The sequence below is a fragment of the Fistularia commersonii genome, chromosome 19 (assembly GCF_037954325.1).
Source record: "Fistularia commersonii isolate RoL2024-O1a breed Wild chromosome 19, RoL_Fcom_v1.0, whole genome shotgun sequence".
In the NCBI taxonomy this organism is placed as follows: domain Eukaryota; kingdom Metazoa; phylum Chordata; class Actinopteri; order Syngnathiformes; family Fistulariidae; genus Fistularia; species Fistularia commersonii.
The window spans coordinates 3,137,501-3,156,510 of NC_141302.1; the positions used below are offsets into that span (position 1 = coordinate 3,137,501).

The 19,010-nt window shown below is 51.8% G+C and overlaps 1 protein-coding gene across 1 annotated transcript in view; it reads left to right on the plus strand.

Annotated features, from left to right (window-relative positions):
* The window catches only part of tnfsf10l (TNF superfamily member 10, like), a 37,160-nt gene extending 29,789 nt beyond the window's left edge, over nucleotides 1-7,371 (plus strand). The window contains exons 3-7 of the mRNA XM_086165727.1: nucleotides 2,255-2,291; nucleotides 2,376-2,483; nucleotides 4,127-4,284; nucleotides 4,363-4,467; nucleotides 4,985-7,371. Coding sequence (XP_086021853.1) covers nucleotides 2,255-2,291; nucleotides 2,376-2,483; nucleotides 4,127-4,284; nucleotides 4,363-4,467; nucleotides 4,985-5,170 — 594 coding nt within the window. The 3' untranslated portion in view covers nucleotides 5,171-7,371. The remainder of the gene's footprint in view (nucleotides 1-2,254; nucleotides 2,292-2,375; nucleotides 2,484-4,126; nucleotides 4,285-4,362; nucleotides 4,468-4,984) is intronic.
* The last annotated feature ends 11,639 nt before the right edge of the window (nucleotides 7,372-19,010 follow it).

Here is a 19,010-nt window from a genome sequence, read left to right on the forward strand (position 1 = left end):
AGAATATAGATACGAGAGCCACGCGCTCAGGAACCACACATTGACCCCTCCGTGCCCCACCCCACCCCGTCCCGCTCATGGTTTTGTTTTTGAGGAATCCCTTGTTGAACTACAAAAACCGACAGCGCTTCAATGCAACTCAAGCAGCGTGCACATGGGATTTGTAGTTTTTATATCTCGATTTTGTTTTCAAAAGTCGAGCACGGGTTTTCCAAAGCTAACGTTATATCCACCTGCAGATAGAGCATTTATAAGGCGTTTGTGGCTGTGCCAGCTAACCACAGCTAGCAGAGACAACGGGGTGCTCACACACTAACATGATGTAATAATAGCATTTATATTCATAAAAGAAATAACCGTGGACGCCCCATTACCCGGGGCAAGAGGCTAGCGCCTCGATTAGCGTAGCTTTACCTGCGCCGTGCTGTTGCCCGAGCAGACAGGTACGCCAAGCTAAAACTCTTATTACAGATTATTACCTACTCCGACATTAGCCACGGCTGACATACGGCTTAATGGCTTCAAGCTGGCCGGGGGGGCCGGGGCCCGGGGTTCGGGGGGGGCCGGGGCCCGGGGTTCGGGGGGGGCCGGGGCCCGGGGACGGGGACGGGGGGCCGGGAATAACTACCTGCAGGTTTGCTTGATTATAAAACATCTCTGATTGGAGGCATTTAGTTCCCTGATAGCATCTGATGAAAAATATTCCGTCCAATCGCGTGAGTGGCCTCGTGTCCTCGGCAATGAGGTCAGACATGAACCCCCCCATCAACCCCCACACACACACACACACACACACATTCCTCCCCGCTGCAATTAGCTTAATGCAGGTTGAAGACCCCTGGCAGAAGCGTGTATTAAGGCATTATGGTGTTTTGTTTAGAAATCGTTAGTAAACATTGAGGAAGGAAGGGATGGAAACGGCGTCTGATTCAAAGCGACGGTTTCACCTTTTGCCCGCGCAGCCGCTCAGACGCCGCCTCAGACATAAATCCCGCCATCGTGATTCACCGCATATTCAATGCAGTGGCGGCCAAGTTGGATTGCACGTCTGCAAAAAAAAAAACGTTTTTCTCATTCGTGCCATCCGACTTCCAACCAAAGATCGGGAACGAGCGAGTTGCAATGCTCCCGGTGGCCACCGGGGGGACGGCGGTTATCGGAAAGAGGCGCAGTTTTTTCGGCTAATTTACCGAAACGCGCTAGCAGGTGATGTCACGCTGGCTGCGAGTTAGCGTAGCGCCCGCGCACACATGCAACAACCCACCCCCAGAGGATAGAGACAAGCAGGGTAACACACACACACACACACACACACACACACACACACACACACACGAACCCCCCCGGAGCCATCATGTCCAATTTGCCGGCCGGGCAGAGCACGGCGCAGGGGAAGCGGGCCGCCTTCCAAGAATAACACCTCGGGTTGTAGCAGGATGGAGGTCCGGGGGGTGGAGATGGAGATGGAGGTGGAGGTGGAGGAGATGGAATTCATCATACGTGTGTTTTTTTTTTTTTTTTTACGGCGGTTCTGCGGGATAATCATGGAGATTTACGAGCAGGGGAACCACGGGTTCTCCACCTCGGGACGTATTAGACCGGTCACATCACCACTGAGAAAATAGACCTTCTGGTGGAGGTGGAGGTGGAGGTGGAGGTGGCAGGGCTAAAGACAAGGGCGAGAGATGAAGTGTGTGTGTGTGTGTGTGTGTGAGAGAGAGAGAGAAGGGGAAGCTTTCATGTTTATGACGGCGATGAGAGGTCTTAGGCCTGCGGAGGAGAACCAGACGCCGCTGAGATGGCGAGGAGGTGGGCCGCCTCCAACCCTGATGAGATAGAGAGAGAGGGAGGGTTTCTTTTAATCCCGCGGTCGAGGATGGGATATAATCTCGTATAATCCAGATGCAACGGCTCTAACGGGTCTCAGAACCAGCAATAACTTCTAATAAACTTCGACTAACGACTTCTTATAAAGCATTCAGACTCCACCGTAGCAGACAGTTAGCATTACTAGCATCAGTTGTTAGCACTCCGGTTATTACTTTACTTCTATCTGTCACGCTGCCACTTTTTGCATCTCTTTGTCTGACGTGTTGGTGAAAAGCGCCACGTCGCTGTTTATTTACAGTTAATAACTCAATAATAAGCGTAATAAGTGTGTTTTTTTTTTTTTTGCCCCGATCGTATTTGAACGCAGATAAATGGGGGTTATTTTGAAAAGCAAAGCTCATCGTGGTTTCCTGTTTTCTCGCAGGTGACGGAGAACATCATCTCCAAACAAACCTTCATGGGTGAGCTCACACACACACACACACACACACACACACACTCACACACACATCACAAACACCTGATGTCATCTCCCTTCCCTCCAGAGGCCAGAACCATGCCGCGGCCGTTCAACAACTCCGGCTCGAAGTTCATGACCTCGGTGGCCCAGAGGCCGTCCGCCCACCTGACCCTGAAGGACACCAGCGCCAGAGGTGAGACGCCGCCGCCGCCGCCGCCGCCGCCGCCGGATTTACCCGCACATGGAATTCCATGTGTTCCGTGTGTGTGTTATCACATTATTTATGTCAAGCGAAGATCAGACGGGAGGTTTATGACCGGCGGAGTACATATCTTTTTTTTTTCCTATTTGCTAAATCGTAAAACCATTCATCAAAGCCCTGAGAACAAATAGTTGGTCGGCGTCCACGGACGCCTGGATTTAGCGAATGAAGACATCTGACGGGGAAAGAACAAAGCGGGAGGGAACCTATTGTTCTGCGCCGTGATTTTTTTTTTTTTTTTCCTCCTCCGACGGCGGCCGCCGCTCGCACGCTTCCAAGAACATTCTGGTGTCGGCAATGCGTTTTTCTTCAGCGCCGTGGGTTCTCCGACGGTTGGCGCGAAGGGTAATCCCGAACCGGTTCGATGCGTGGAGAAATGGCGTCCGGCCAGCGAGAGAGGAAAAAACCCCGCTCGACTATTTCCCGGTTTTTGAATCGCCGGCGAGATTCCGCCGGTGCGGCCGACCGTATTTTTTCAAAAACTATTGCGACAACGTGTTTATATCAGCCTGGCTGGGAAAAACGAACGCGCGGGTCGACGTGTTGTTACAACAACAGAGTGTGTTTTAGCGGGTCGAATCCGCGGCGCTGAAGACGTGATTTGTTCCTCATGTGTTGGAGTCGCGGGCGCTCGCCATTGTTTGGTCGGAAAACTGGCGTGCGAGAAGAAGGGTGTCGACAACCGCGCAGATCCGCCTTATCTCATTTCTGTTGACTTGACAAAGGGCAAGGAATGAGCCACGTGCACATGCGTGCATGTGTGTGTGTGTGTGTGTGTGCAGAAGGAGGAAGAAGGAAGACAGAGGTTCCTGAGTTAAGCCTGGATTTCACATAAAGTCCGACGGCAAAGTGAAAATTGGAGACATGAATCCCTCACACGGGCTTGAAAGGAGCGCCTGCGCCATAAAGGAAGCTAGCGAACGCCGCCGTCGCTGTCGGCAACCGCGCTCTTTTCCTGGGATGTCTTAGCGTGATGAATGACAAATGTTCGCTGGCCGGCGTCTGGGGTTTTTATGGTGATGTCAAATGGGCGGATGCCGGAACTGGCCTCCGGTCCTGTGGATCTGATGGCTTAGGACCCTCGGGATACGTTTTCTTGACCCTTGACCTTCACCGCCTCCCCCCGAAACGAGCTCATCTTGCAGAAATGTAGGTGGAGCTGGAGGAGGAGCGCCAGAAAACCTCCAAAATAAAGCTCTTCGGATTAAATCCCAGCGTGTCTGGGTTCCAACCCTGGAGGAACCCCAAAACATTGCGGAATTTAGCTTTTTCCCATCGATGTTCAGTGGGACGCCCCCTGACCCGCAGCAGATCCGAAGCAGACGTCCAATATCTGGCTTTTGTGTTTTGACTCGGCGGGGGAGTCGCCCGAGCCGGCGCTCCTGAGGGTTTTAATACCAACAGCGGTCGGAACATTCCGCCTCGACCCCGTTAGCTCCGGCGCGGGTGGTTTCGTTTTCACCGCAGCGATGCTACGTGCTAACTCAAGCTAACCCCACCTACCTGCATGAGCTGCACATTAACAGCAAGACGAATACGAATGATTGATTTTAAAGTCTGCCCTCTCTCCACAGGGTTCTCGCAGTACCAGCCGCCGGGCCTGCACCAGTCCTGCCGCCATGTGGTCAGCTCGTGGGCCGACCAGAGCTTCGGGGCTCACCTACACAACATGACCCTGTCTAACGGGAGGCTGCGAGTGCCCCAGAACGGGCGGTACTACCTGTACTCACAGGTGAGAATTCTCGGGCGAGCCGGGAAGGAAATCTTTCCGGTGAAAGGAAGCTCAAAGTTCCTCCCTCCTCTTCCCCAGGTTTATTTTCGATACCCATCCCCCAGTGACGCAGACCAGCGCAGCGTAAGCCACCAGCTGGTGCAGTGCGTCTACAAGAAGACCTCCTACCCCAGCCCCATACAGGTACAGCGCAAGCATACCGTCACCGCAAGCATACCATGCTGCGGGCATACCGTCACCGCAAGCATACCATGCTGCGAGCATACCACGCTGCAGGCATACCACGCTAAGGGTATACCGTCGCCGCAAGCATACCACGCTGCGGGCATACCACGCTGCGGGCATACCACGCTGAGGGTATACCGTCGTCGCAAGCATACCACGCTGCGAGCATACCACGCTAAGGGTATACCGTCGCCACAAGCATACCGTGCTGCGAGCATACCACGCTAAGGGTATACCGTCGCCGCAAGCATACCGTGCTGCGAGCATACCACGCTGCGGGCATACCACGCTGAGGGTATACCGTCGTCGCAAGCATACCGTGCTGCAAGCATACCACGCTAAGGGTATACCGTCGCCGCAAGCATACCGTGCTGCGAGCATACCACGCTGAGGGCATACCGTGCCGCAAGCATAACACACTACGCCACTTGTAGTCTTCCTCGCACTCACTTGAGCTTCTCTCTGATCCCGCTAGCTCCTGAAGGGGGTGGGCACAAAGTGCTGGGCTCCGGACGCCGAGTACGCCTTGCACTCCGTGTACCAGGGAGGACTGTTTGAACTACGGGCCGGCGACGAGCTCTTCGTCTCCGTCTCGTCCCCGACGATGGTCAACGCGGACGACTCCTCCAGCTACTTCGGCGCCTTCCGCTTGGACCTCTGAAGCGGCGTGGTCAGAAGGAGAGCGAGCACAAGGGATGGGAAGCAGACGCGGGCGCGCTGGAGGAAATCGAAATCGAACATCCGTTGAGTGGAACAGGTTGCGGGATCCCGGCGCCGGGGCTGAATCTCCGGCGTCTCGTCTGGACGGACACGCGGGGAGGAGGGACTCGAGGCCTCGGCGGCTTGGCGCCAAAGCGAGGAACTTTGCGAGGAACTTTGCGAGGAGGCGGAGCGAGACGGGAGAAGCAGCCGGGATCCTACTCCCTCACGCTCCATCAAGCGATACCAAGCCATTGAGTCAAATAAGCGGAGATACATGTGCAATTTTTCTTGATCCTTGAGAAAGGCAATCACCCGGGCGTGAAGAAACGCCCCCCAAAAATTTGATCTGCTCCCCCCCCCCCGTATGTCAAATTAGCATATGAAGTGCGCGGTTGCTAGGACACCAACAACAAGTTTGGTGGGATTTTGATCGGAGACCGACGAATGTACAGACGATGATAAATCCTCAGCGGGGGACGTGAGGAAGGGCTTAGGCGAGGAAGACGATGCCAAGCATACCAAAGCCAAAAGAACAAAAATGGAATACTTCTCTTTTTTTTTTTTCAAAGGTGTGCCATGAAAGTGCTGTACATAAACGATTGCCGACGTCGAACTGCGGTGATTTTTTTTTTTTTTTTTTTTAAAGATAAACTAATTCATATATATTTTTGCCTTGACTGGACTCCAAAGAAAAACCACTCTGAGAACACACAGAAACGCCCGAGCCGTGGATTGTATGCAAAGACTTTTCAGAGAAGTGCCTCTTTGCGCAGAGACGGGAGGAGAGGGGCGACCCACAGGTCTGTTTTGTCTTTCGGACACGGGGGGGGGGGAGGAAGAGGAAGACGAGGAGGAGGAGGAAGGGGAGTTTGCCGTTAAGAAATGAGCCCGGTAGATGAAAAGAGACGGGAGGGAGGGAGCGGTATGCCTCAGCACTGGACTCCGTCTCCCTCGCCTCCTCGCTCTCTTGTCGCGTAGAGACAAGAGTTGTATGCTCCGTGTTTCCCGAAGAGTCGCGGCGTGCTGCGCCGTCGGCGAGGTTAAGGACGGGACCAAAAAAAAAAAACTGTCCAAAAAGTTTACACTTATTCGCGGGCAAACGGAAATGGAACGCCGTCTCTCAATCGTTGTCGTCACTTGTCGCCGACGAGCCGTCGCGTTGTAGGCGCGGGATCAACCGAACTGATCCTGTCGTCGTGGAGAAACCCGAAAAGAAAAAGAAAAATCGGACCCAACGTGGTCAGCAGCCTCGCCGAAAGACGAAAAGACCGTTTTTCCCGGGACGCCGATGCTATGTGGCAGGTCGAAGCACAACCATATGCTGGGAATTTGGAACGCAGTGTCCCCCCCCCCACCACCACCACCCGCTCCACCCCACCCACCAAAACAGTTTGTCAAGCAAATACAGAAAATTATAGGAAAGCAAAGAGCGGATTTAGTAACGAGACGCAGATGCAGCGAAGGGAAGATTTGGAAGGAGCTAAGAGAGAGGATATTTGCAGACATAAACCATGCTCTGACCAGCGCGCTCTCAACTCCTACGCGCCTCGACTCTGGCACGCACATGTGCGCGCATGCACACGCGCACGTATAAAACAGCCGTGCACGTTACGCGCTTGGGGGGGTCGACAGACACACACATCATCCAGGGGTAAAGACACACACTCTCACTCTGACCCTGCACCCTAATTTATCAACACTGTCTGGCCTCCCCGTGCCATCTGGTAGTTGTCAGCGATCAGACAGTGTGTGTGTGTGTGTGTGTGTGTGTGCGCGCGCACGTGTGTGTGTGCGCAATTTCAGTTTGCGCAAAGGTTTCGCTCCACGCAGACGAGAGCTGGGGTCAAACAAACGTGCGCACGTTTCGATACTCTCAGATATCCCCCCTTATCCCCCCTCACGCTAGGAATAGTTAGCATCCAAGCTAACGACCCTTCCCTGCACTCCGAGCTCACGGCAAAAAGGGACCAATGATTGTGACGGTGCGAAAAAAAATCTGAACTCACTAAGTGCCCTCCACCAGATGGGATATTCTATTTTTTTTTATTTTTGCTGTTTCGCGTTGAATGTCTATGAGTTGGGTTTGTACTGGAGAGATTTGGAGCTGTGAACCTGTGTAGCACAGTGTTGCTAAAAACAATAAACACATTATTGACCTTTGCCCTGTGCATGTGTGTGTGTGTGTGAAGGGGGGGGGGGAATCTGGGACTCTTAAGAAACACAAAGCAAACAAGTGCGCCGTGGTTGATGCTAGCGCGTGTGGCTAGCGCCGCTTTGCAAGCGCAAGCTAACCACCTGTCCTCTGCAGACCACGGCCCTACAAGCATGTCCGTTCTGGTTTTCTTCCTCTCACAGTCCAAAAATATGCAGGAAGTTCAACGGAGGCACGAAATGTGAGTAGTTGTATGCTCCAAAAAGGGGAAGGAATAAAAGGGTGGTTGGATGTACGTCCGGCCGGGATGGACTACCGGACGAGAGGCAGGGGTGAATTTGCGTTTCGCCACGAAAAAAGGCTTCTTCCGTGGAATCCGCCGAGCTCAGAAGTCGCGTCGTCGTCGTCCGATTTTCTCCGAGGAAGAAGAAGAAGGAGAAGGAGAAGGAGCGGCGCACCCCGTGACTCCATCTGGCGGGTTAATTAAGTTGCCGGGGCCTTCGATGGTTTTCATTTGCGGCCGCCTGCAGTGTGAGCTTGCTCGTCTCTCAGCACTTCCACCGCAACACTGCGCTCTCTGTCAGACGACAGCCAGACAAGCCCCGCCGACACATGTTGCTCTGTTTACTCCCCGGGCACATGAAAACCATCAGACCGCCTGCGCCGCGCCGCGCCATTAGCCCGCTCAGCTAATTCCCGTCCTTGGCAACCCTCCAGTCACAGACAAAAGGGAGGCTTGAGGAAAACGTCGCGGCGCGGCTCCTGAAAGTTCTTGGCTGGGAGGAACGGGCGTCTTCTGCTGGTTGCCATGGCAACGGCGTCCCGTTTAAAAAACGTACAGTCCGACAGGCTCCTGGTAGGGAAGCTAGCATGGCTAAGGGAAGCTAACAGGGCCCGCGTCTGCCCCACCGTATAAATCACCGCGGAAACGCCCCCCCCCCCCCCCCCCATCTGAGATTCACGCTGTGTTTATATTTTGAAACAAGCGCGACATGCTGAACATAATTACAGCTTTCTGAAGGGAGTAAATCACCCGGCGGCGCTTTCGGCCTCGGGAGGGGAGAAACGCCGGCGCCCGCGGCGAGGCCAGACGAGCCCCCACCCCCTGGTGAGGCGAGAAAAAGGGCTGGCGCCGCCTCGTGTTTCTGGTTTAACAAAACGGAGATGAATCAACTGCTTGACGGCGGAATGCGGTCTTCATCTCCAGGTGCAGGTGCCACAACTCAATTTGGACGTCTAAATGTTTTTTTTTCGGGGGGGGGGGGCAAGAAAAAAGCGTGACGCGCTAATAGGCACGCTCTCTGTTAGCGGTTTGGGAGGAAGCGCTAAACCCCCATTAGGCCGTCCACGCAGGCGTTTTCAACATTTGTTACAGCTAGTGCTAACCGGCTAGCACCTGCTAACAGGTTAGCAGCGGCTAACGCCACGGATACAGCGGCGAAAGCGGTAACAAACCCGCAGAAGCTGCAGTTTCCGGTTTTAGATCTCCAAACAACGCTATCACGTTGAACGTGTGTGTCCGTGTGTGTGTGTGTGTCCGTGTGTGTGTGTGTGTTTACATGTCACGCTCAAGCACCGCGCCCGATTCGCCGTGATTCAACGTCCCCGGCGAAACATCTGCGACTCATGAAGCCGGCGTTTGTCGGGAGCTGATTTCAGCCCGTCGAAAAAAAAAAAAAAAAAGGCGTCTTTTGAAGGGCGAAAGCATAAATAAAATAAATAAATGGATGAAAATAAAATGAAAATAAAAGCGCGGCTGTTGGGACGTGTCGTGACGATACGCCCCTCCGACATCACGGGACTGGCACCGCCGTCGGAGCCGCATTACAAGCGGTCAAAACCGATTATCCGTATTTTCTCGCTCGCGCCCCCAAACCCTCCGCCCCTGGCGGCGGCGGCGGCGGCTCATGTTTTGTCACGTGACGCGACAGAATATCGCTTTTCTTTCACCCCGACTCCGCTTCCACCTCCGACCCGGGTCCGCTAACATATGTAATAACCGTGTTATAACACAGCGTGAACATTTATGCATGGATTTTAACGATAAAGTTTGATAAAGTGACTCTGGGAAGCGCGGCGGAGAAAGTGCTCACGCCGCCCGAGGGGTAATAACACAGTAATAAAAGCGGTTATAACAAACAGGGCCACATCCGCCGCTGTTTGTGTTCGCCTCTTCCCCCCGGGGAGAGAAGCCACGCGATTCAAACTTAATTTATGTTGTCACTTTTTTTTTTTTTTCGTCTTTTTGATCCCCAGCCGGACGAGAACGAAAGGGGAGGAAAAAAAAAAAAAAAAAAAAAAACACCAAAGAGGCGCCATATTGTTTCCAGAACATTACACGCCTTCTTTTTTTTTTTTTTTTTTTTTTTTTTTGTCTTCTCGCGGCGACGCGGCGAAAGGGAACGTTGGGGTTTCGTCTGCGACCCCCGGACGGAGACGCTTCCAGTGTTTCTCCTGGAAACGTTCGGCCAATCCATGAATTTTTAACATTTTCCCCCTTAAAACCCACCTCTTCCATTCCCGGATAATCGATCGGATCCATAATGACCCCGAACGCGCTCACACACACACACACACACACACACACACATTCATCCGGGATCCTGTTTCCAATTAGACTCCTGGCCTCCGACCGCCACACGCGTCACATCTGCATAATTTTCCATTCACCTCAAATTCTCCCGAGCCTTCGCAACAGCCGGCGTGCTTTTAATCAATTTCCCCGTTTGGCGGCGGCCCCGAGTCCCCTATCTGGGGAAACGCCGCGCTTCACGCTAATTGCGGACGTTGTAATTCGAACCCCGTGTTTCTGACTCCCGGAATATAAATTTCGGGCCAAATTGCTTCGGCGAAGATGGATTGCTCAGGAAACGCGGCGGCCGCTCGGGTTCTCCCGTCGGCGCGGCGGCGAAGGGGAAAAGGCTGCGGGATCCGGGCCTGGACGGCGCTCGGCGGGGACGAGGTTATCTGAAGTGCGACCTAAAAATACGAACCAATCAGAGTCTCTCCTTCCAGGGTGATTAGGAAGAGCCAACAAGACAATGTGATGCATGTGTAATACACACCTATAGCTCACACACACACACACACACACATACGTAGCACTCAGACATACGAAAATGTAGCATAGCACACATGTGTAAAAACATGTAGTACACAAGTAGCACACTAACATATGAACAAGTAGTACACGTACAAACACACACACACACACAGCTCACTATTATATGAACATGCAGTACACATACACACACACCACACAAACGCACATAGCAAACCAACATATAAACATGTAGTACACATACACACACACACACACGCACACACACACACAGCACACCATCCAATGAACATGTAGTACACACACACCACACAAACACGTCGCACACCAACATATGATGTTGTACACATACATACACACACACAAACATATGAACATGTAGTACACACACACACACACACACACACACAGCACACCATCATATGAACATGTAGTGTACATACACACACACACATACATATGAACATGTTGTACACACATACACACACCGACATATTAACTTATGGTACACATACCCACACACACACACACACACACACACACACACACACCAACATATGAACATGTAGTACACGCACACATATGTAACACACCAACATATGAACATGTAGTACACACACATACACACACACACACACACACACACACACACACACACACACACACACACACACACACAGCACACCATCATATGAAAATGTAGTACACATACACACCAACATATAAACATGTTGTACACACACACACACACACACACACACACACGCACACACAGGTAGCACACCGACCTATGAACATGTACTCTCACACACGTACACACATGTAGCATAAAAATGTCGTACATACATGTGGCATATGCATATAACACACCCATGTATTAACATGCAGCACACACATAGTAAATGCATATAGCACACAAACACACACATACACACACACACACACATAACATACACATGTAGCACAAACAGCACACACACGTAGCACAGCAACATAAACACCTGTAGTTCACATATGGACACACCCACTTACACACATAGCACACACACGTAGCACACGTATATAGGACACCCATAGCATGCCAACATACACACATGTTGGCCCTATAAATACATGATACACCCAAATATACACATAGTATACACATGTAGGACGCCGACATTCATGAAACACACATGTGGCACATACATATAGTGCCATACACGCCCACATATATAAATATAACACACACACACACACACACACACAGACACAAATGCGGTCAATCAGTAAGATAACTTCCGCAGGTCCGTCCACCTGTTGGCTTTTCTTCCCACACGTGCACGCGCCACACACCCCCGCCGAGGTCACGCCTTTTTCCAGAACATGTTCAGGAAGCCGCCGAGATGCAGAGAGATCCGTCAAACACGGGATCGAGTTTTTGTGTCGGAGTGAGACATCGCCAGCGGACGCCTCTCTGATCCCGCGCCACAAACAAAGTGCTCTTAATCACATCAGTACGCTCACAGGTGCGCCAACCGATGTGTGTGTAAGTGTGTGTGTGTGTGTGTGTGTGTGGATCAGGCCCCTTGGCCACACATCAAAACTGAAAGCATCTGTAAGCACTTTGACACCAATCCCTCTCAGCCCATAAAGTGCACCTTCCCCACGAAATATTTCCTCTCTGAGGACGAAATCGCTTTTGGATTTTTCGCCCGAACACGTGTTGTCGGGAATCGCACCCGCGCTCGGATCCGCTGCGAATTAGCGCCCTTTAACTTAATCCGGACGGGGAATATTAAGGATGCTACGCTAACCGGCTGGTAAATCTGATGCACGAACGGATTAGCATCCCCATGGTACCCTAGTCAGCTAAATGGCTGTATGCTAGCTGCTATAGAGATGATTAGCTTGCAGCACAGCATGCTAACCCCTGCTTTCCCGCTCGCTATTGTCACAGATTTCTTTAAAAAAATGCTATATTGAATTTAAAAAAGCCCACCAAGGGGGAGAAAAAGGTGTTTTCATGAATCCTTGTCGAGGAGGAATATGAAGCATGACAAACTGCGTGAGCATTGCTAGCATGTTAATGACACATTTATCACCGCGCTAATACATGATTTGAAAGAAAGATATGTTTTGGTGTTTTAAGAGCGGGATGAAAGAAAACGCTTCTTGTACGCGCGTCGGTTTGTGCTAACAGATGACCGGCGCGGATGTGTCATCCTGTCATAGCAACAGATGAGTTAGCATGCTAGCCCGACTCCGCTACTGAATCCCGCTAGTCTGTTCGTTGGCGGCTTAATTAAACGCTTGTCCCCCCTGCGGATCTTACAAGACAAGGAGAAAGTATAACGCGAACTGGAAAACAACAGGGGTCTTCTTCCTGAAATATGTTTTTTTATTGGATGCACGTGCACATTAAAACGTCGAAGATATAAATTAGCTGAAACCTCTTAGCTTTCGCGATAGCGGTTGCCAATAGTTGATTTATCCGGGGCCCCGCGGGCCCCGCGGTCGGACCCTTCACGGGTTGAAAGGATAAAAAGTTATATGAGGCCATTAACGTGAGTGATGGTTGTTTGAGAGAAAAACGCCTGGCTTGACGGGCGCCTTGTCAATCGCCGTCCAACGACCCTCGTCCATAAAATGAAGAATCCAGCATCGGTCCAGAATCCGCCGTTATTTTTGTTTTTTTTCTCATCCGACGTCGGATGCTAATGCTAATTAGCAAATGCTAACACCCCCGCGTAAATGTTTGTGTGTGTGTGTGTGTGCGTGCACCGATCACACACCGCATCATTGGTTTCCTCCGTTATTTTTTTTCCCCTGCCGCCTTTAACGACCTCTATCTTTTTATTATTATTATGTTATTACCTTGTTATTACTAGCAAATGTTCGTCTCGCTCATTTTTTTTTTTTTTTTTTTTTTTCGCTAATCTATTGCAGATTCTTTTTTATTATTATTATGCGCAAGTGGAATTTTCCGGCTATTTGGAAAAAAAAAGAAGGATGAAAGAAGAAGTAATAACACTATAAGTGTATAACGGTGTAATAACTAACAGGTATTAATGAAAATAGCTAAAATGAGCGCCTGGCGCAGGACATTTAACCCCACGCGCTCTTTGTCCGCCCGCTGTGTTTTCCTAAGCGCTAACAAAAGACTCTGGTGTTTTCTTTATATTTCAGCTGGAACCTGCCCTCCCCTGCGCAGCGCCACCCATCCGGACACACAAACACCGGCCAGCCACCTACGCCGCAGCGACGCTTATCTCCACATCAGCATTCTCCCTCGCTCTCTTTCTCTTCCACGCACTCCATCCATCACGGCGCCGCCGCCCCTTCGCCGCTCCGTCGTATCAACAGCGCGGCCGTTCCCCTCCGTCGCGTTATTACCCAATATACTCTGTGTTTTCCTAAGCGCCAGCCAGGAAATGAGTTTTATAAAGCTGGAAAGTACACACACACACACACACACATATATATATACACCCAAAACATCCTGAAGAGACTAAGCGGGGCCAGACAAGAGCTCAACCTGACACACACACACACTTTTTTTTGGAGAACAATGCCGCTGTTTCAACCCGGCGCCCCCCACCACCACGCGCCGCCACCTCCAACTACCGGCCATTGGAAACGTGGATTTCAGAAGCGGTGGGAGCGGTTGCCGTGGCGAAGCCGCCTCTCGCCCCGCGGGCACCGAAAAAACAAAGCATCCGGCGTCGTCCGGGTCGCTCGATAAAGGTCTCCGGGAGAAGCCGATCTCAGGGCGCCGCCGCAGGAAGCCCCCTCCTTGTCCAGGGTGGGGAAAAAAAAAAACCTTGGAGAGCGTGGAGCTCGATGACGCCGCTTTTTCACACAGGGTCGGAGGCGAGCCGAAACAAAAAAAAAAAATAATAATAATAAGCGGAGGCAGGGGGATATTACATGTCATCGCTTCTGAGAATAAGGAGCAGTTTAGAGAGGTCTTCTTCTGGAGGAGCAGATGTTCTCGGAGGAGTAATGAGGAGCAGAGTTGCGGCGCACCGGGGAGGACGGCAGTGCTGCGATGATACACCGTTAGCAAAGTGCTAGCGTGCGATACAAGGATTCGGGAGGTTTGGGTTGAAAAACGTGTTAACGAAGCTAACATATAGCGCAGGAATAAATCGTCAGAATGCTAAAGACGTGCTAAGAGCGGGCGTTCGTCGGTGGAACTGTCGGATAGCGTGCGTTCCCCCTGAAAGAGTCCGCTAGCGTTATACACATGTAATAACAAGGATATTAATGCTAACAAGTGTTCCACTGGATAGCATTCACCTGTTCCAGCATACACTGCAGTGGTGGCTGTGCTAGCAGCTAACCGGACCACCGGGAGCTAATTGGTGGTCGGCATGCGGACAGGAAATGGCGATAATCATCAAAACGCCCGGAAGTTAGCGTTTGATAGCACGACGCGGCGCTGTCGGATGGTGTCCGCGCCCTGAAAACATCCAATTGAGTGACCAGGCGAGAACCTGCCGTTATAAACGTGTAATAGCAAGGTTAGTAATGCTAACGAGCTTTGCACTGGATAGCATTCTCCAATTTCATCATACAGTGCGGTAGTGGCAGCTGCTAACTGGCCCACCTGGAGCTAATTGGTGGTCGGTGTCTTGCTTAAAGACACTTCGGCATTCAAACAGGAAGTGGCGGATAATCTTGGAAACGCTAAGAAGTGGGCGTTCGTTAGCACGACGCCGCGATGACGTCGGATGACGCCCCGAAAACATCAGATTGTGCGACCTGGAGAGAACCTGGCGTTATAAGCAAGTAATAACAAGGTTATAAACGAGTGTCGACAAGATTGTAAATGTAACCTCGCAGTTCCAAAAGTGCTTCGCCCATGCCGCTGGCGGCGGCGCAGCCATGCTAGGTGCTATCCATGGAGGGCGCCAACTTGGGGGTCTTGGGCAGCCGGGCGTGCAGACGGGAGCCGCCCGGAACCGGTGAAGACGACCGGACGAACGGCACCTTCTCCCCGTCGGCAAAAGCGAGCGAGACACCGGGCCGCAAACAACCCCCCTTGATGGGGACCATCTGTCCTCGCAGCCGGACAGATAGCATCGGTGGCTAAGTGCAGCCAGCTGTGAGACGAGGGAACGTGGCGTCCGCCGCGCGCCGACGTCGTCGTCCCCGACCCCCCGGTAAAACGGCGGAACCCCCGCCGCCCGGATCTTTCAACACCCGCGGTGGGAGAGCCTCTCCGCGAACATGCGAACACGGAAATTTGTCAAAACAAACGCCTCACTCCTCTTCCTCGCCGCCATCTGGGGCTGCTTTGCAAAACACTCGAACTTTGATCCCTTTGGTGAGGAGAAGGGAGGGGGGGGGGGGAGGTTGTTCTGGCTGGCGTCGCCGGCACCGACCCCGACCCCGCCTCCCGGTCGCACCAAAAACACATGTATCCTCTTTAAAAGCGGTCGTGGGCGGCCATTTTTCTTTTATTGCCCTGGCGTTCGGGTGCGTGGACTCCACCTCCGGCGCATTCCGGAGGTCCTCTCCAAATCTCCACGTCAATGGTTTGTTTGCTTTGGTACGAACCGGCGGTTGACTTCGTACTTTGTTCCGTCCGCCCCCCTTCGCCCCAACCCCGCAGGTTCAGGTTCTCCAAACCGGGCTGAACCGCCAAGTGAAACCAAGATGTCTGAACCGACGCCAAGTGGCAGCTTCTGCTGCGCTCGTCCTCTGGCGAGGGGAGCCTTTCGTTTTTCTTCAGCGCGGCTAACGTTAGCTGGCGCGGCACCCTGGCTAATATTAGCAATGTTAGCTCGCACATCATTATCCATACGCCGGCTGGCGCCGATCGTCCCTGTTGATGCCAGGCCACCCACGGAGCCAACACACAACTCCCCTAGACAACCGTTAGCACATTAGCTCACATTAGCTTATTGTCCATGCTGGAGCCAATCCCAACTGACTATGAGGGCTGTCAATCAAAGGGCCACCGACAAATATTCACCCTCACATTCGCCCCGATGGAGAAGTTAGTCTCCTGCAACATGCATGGAGCATGTTGTTTGTTAGCTTGTTGGGGGAGGAGTTTCCTCACTGGCTAGTTTTAGCTACCCTTGGCTCATATTCGGCCACCTATATAGCCAACATGAAGCTAGGCTACTGTTAGCACATTGGCTCCCTCATCGTTCATTCTCTCTCCGTACGGCAGCTGAAGCTGATCAGGGTCTACAAACGTTAGCCCTCTCATTCACCCCAATGGATGATTCAATCTCCAGCTAGCATAGCGCATGTTATTTGTTAGCCTGTCTGAGTGAGAGGGTTAACGTCATGACTCAAACTATGACTAGACTACACGCTGGCTATTATTAGCTTTAGCACGCTATTAATGGGCCACCTATAGAGCCAGCATGCAGCTTGGCTAATGTTACCTCCCTTAAGCTATTGTTAGCATAATAGCTCCCTTGTCATTCATTCACTCTCTATACAGCAGCAGGAGCTAATCGCGAGCTGCAAACATTAGCCCTCTTATTCACCCCAATGGATGATTTAATCTCCAGCTAGCATAGCGCATGTTATTTGTTGGCCTGTCTGGGTGAGAGGGTTAACGTTATGACTCAAACTATGACTAGTCTCCACCCTGGCTAGTATTAGCTCCCTCACGCTATTAATGGGCCACCTATAGAGGCAACATGCAGCTTGGCTAATGTGAACTCCTTGAGCTATCGTTAGCATATTAGCTCCCTCGTCATTCATTCACTCTCTAAACAGCAGCTGGAGCTAATCGCCGGCTAGCCCTCTCATTCACCCCAACGGATGATTCAATCTCCAGCTAGCATAGCATATGCTGTTGGATTGTGCGGCTTTGGCAGTTGCCGCAGAAGCTCGTGTCTGCGGCCAGAAAAATGGAGCCAGACCGAAGCAGGCAGGTGTGAAAACACCCCCAGCTCCCCCCGCCAGCAACGGTAGCCGGCGAGGGGGTGGTGGGTGTCGGGGTCAAGCGGCCGGGGCTGCAGTCAATCAGCCCTCCAGGGAAACCACTCGGCAGCCGGACCCAGGTTAGCAAAACACACATCTGTGTAGAGTTGCAGGATGGCAAAATAACCCGCGGCGCCGGGCCGGGATCAATACGTTGCGTCTAACCGGGCCGACGGCAGGTTAGCGGCGGCGCCCACGGCGTCTTCTCGAGGTGTTTCCGGAGAGAGACACAAACACAATCCAGATTCTGGCATTGCAATGACCCCGTGCGTTTATTATTTTTTTTAAATCCATCTTACGTATCCGAGTGGCTTCGCATCCACGGCGGCGGCCAAACTTTTGAGCGGAACCACATGAGGAAGCCTGCGCCGCTCACACACGCGTGACATTTACATGTGACGTTGACGCTACCCAGCCCGGTAAGGTTGAACCCGTCACTGTGTTAATGACACAGTTATTATGGCGTTATTACAAGATTCTAAGCGGGAATGAAGCGTGTTTCAGGGCGGGATGTTAGGAAATTATATCGGTGAGAATCCCGACCCCCTTCCTTTCACACAGCGACCAAGGTCAGAAGGTGATTGTTAAAGGTCGGCGGCGTGCTCTCGGCCTCGGGGCGGACCCAGGATGGCGCTGTGCGAATTTCACGGAGAAACATCATTATTGATTACCGATCAATTGACACCTTTCTTAGGGTCTGTGCTTGAGAACCTGCCGGCAATAACGTACATTACAATGTTATGACAATAATTTCCTACTTAACTCAAGCGAAGTATAAAAAAAGGCATAGAAGATGAAATCAGTTTAAAATTAGCCTAGCCTGGCTAACATAAGCTTTATTTTGGTATATGCTCACTTAGCTGTGTGTGTGTGAAGAAACAAAGACACACTATAACAACATAGCTTTAACATTCTATTAGCCTTCACTAGCTAGCTGCTGTTAGCCACTAACAGCTAACCCAAGTAGGTAAGGAGTTAGCTGATAAATGCTAACTCATGCTAATCAAAGATCTGTTGACTGCTAGAGTTGCTATGTACTAGCTAGCCATCGGCTACATAGCTCAAAAAGACGCAGATGTATTTCTGTCGTGGAACTTTAAATCTTATTTTGAAATAAAAAAAAAAAAGAAGTAATTCTCGTGAGGTTTGACGTCTGCGTCCGGCGAAGGCGCGTCGGCCGTCCAAGGCGGCGTGTAAAAAAACCTGTCGCGTGTTGAGTTTCGCCACGGATGATGGAGGCCGGACCGGAGCGAACCGGTTTCCAGCGCCGTAGACGTGCACATCCCCCGCCGACACCGCCGGCGCTCCGGACCGCTGGTGTCGGCTTTCTCTCCGGTTCCAGAATCTCTGGATTCAATCACATTCTTCAGACATTCTGCGGGTTCGCAGACCCCCGCCCCCTAAAAAAAACCCTGGCTTTTAAAGGGTCCGATCAGACAAGAGACATCTCAGGGCCCCCGTGACGGCGCCGCTTGCGAGGAATGAAAAATCAGGGAGAAGCATCACCATGGCAACGCTACAGGTGTGCTGGTCGAGGTCGGCTTAACAGGTTGCAGACCCCGAAACACGACGAACCCAGGAGGAGGAGGAGGGATTTTGTTAAATTGGAGGACCCGGAATGCGACGGTGTGTTTCCGTTCATTGAATTTTCAG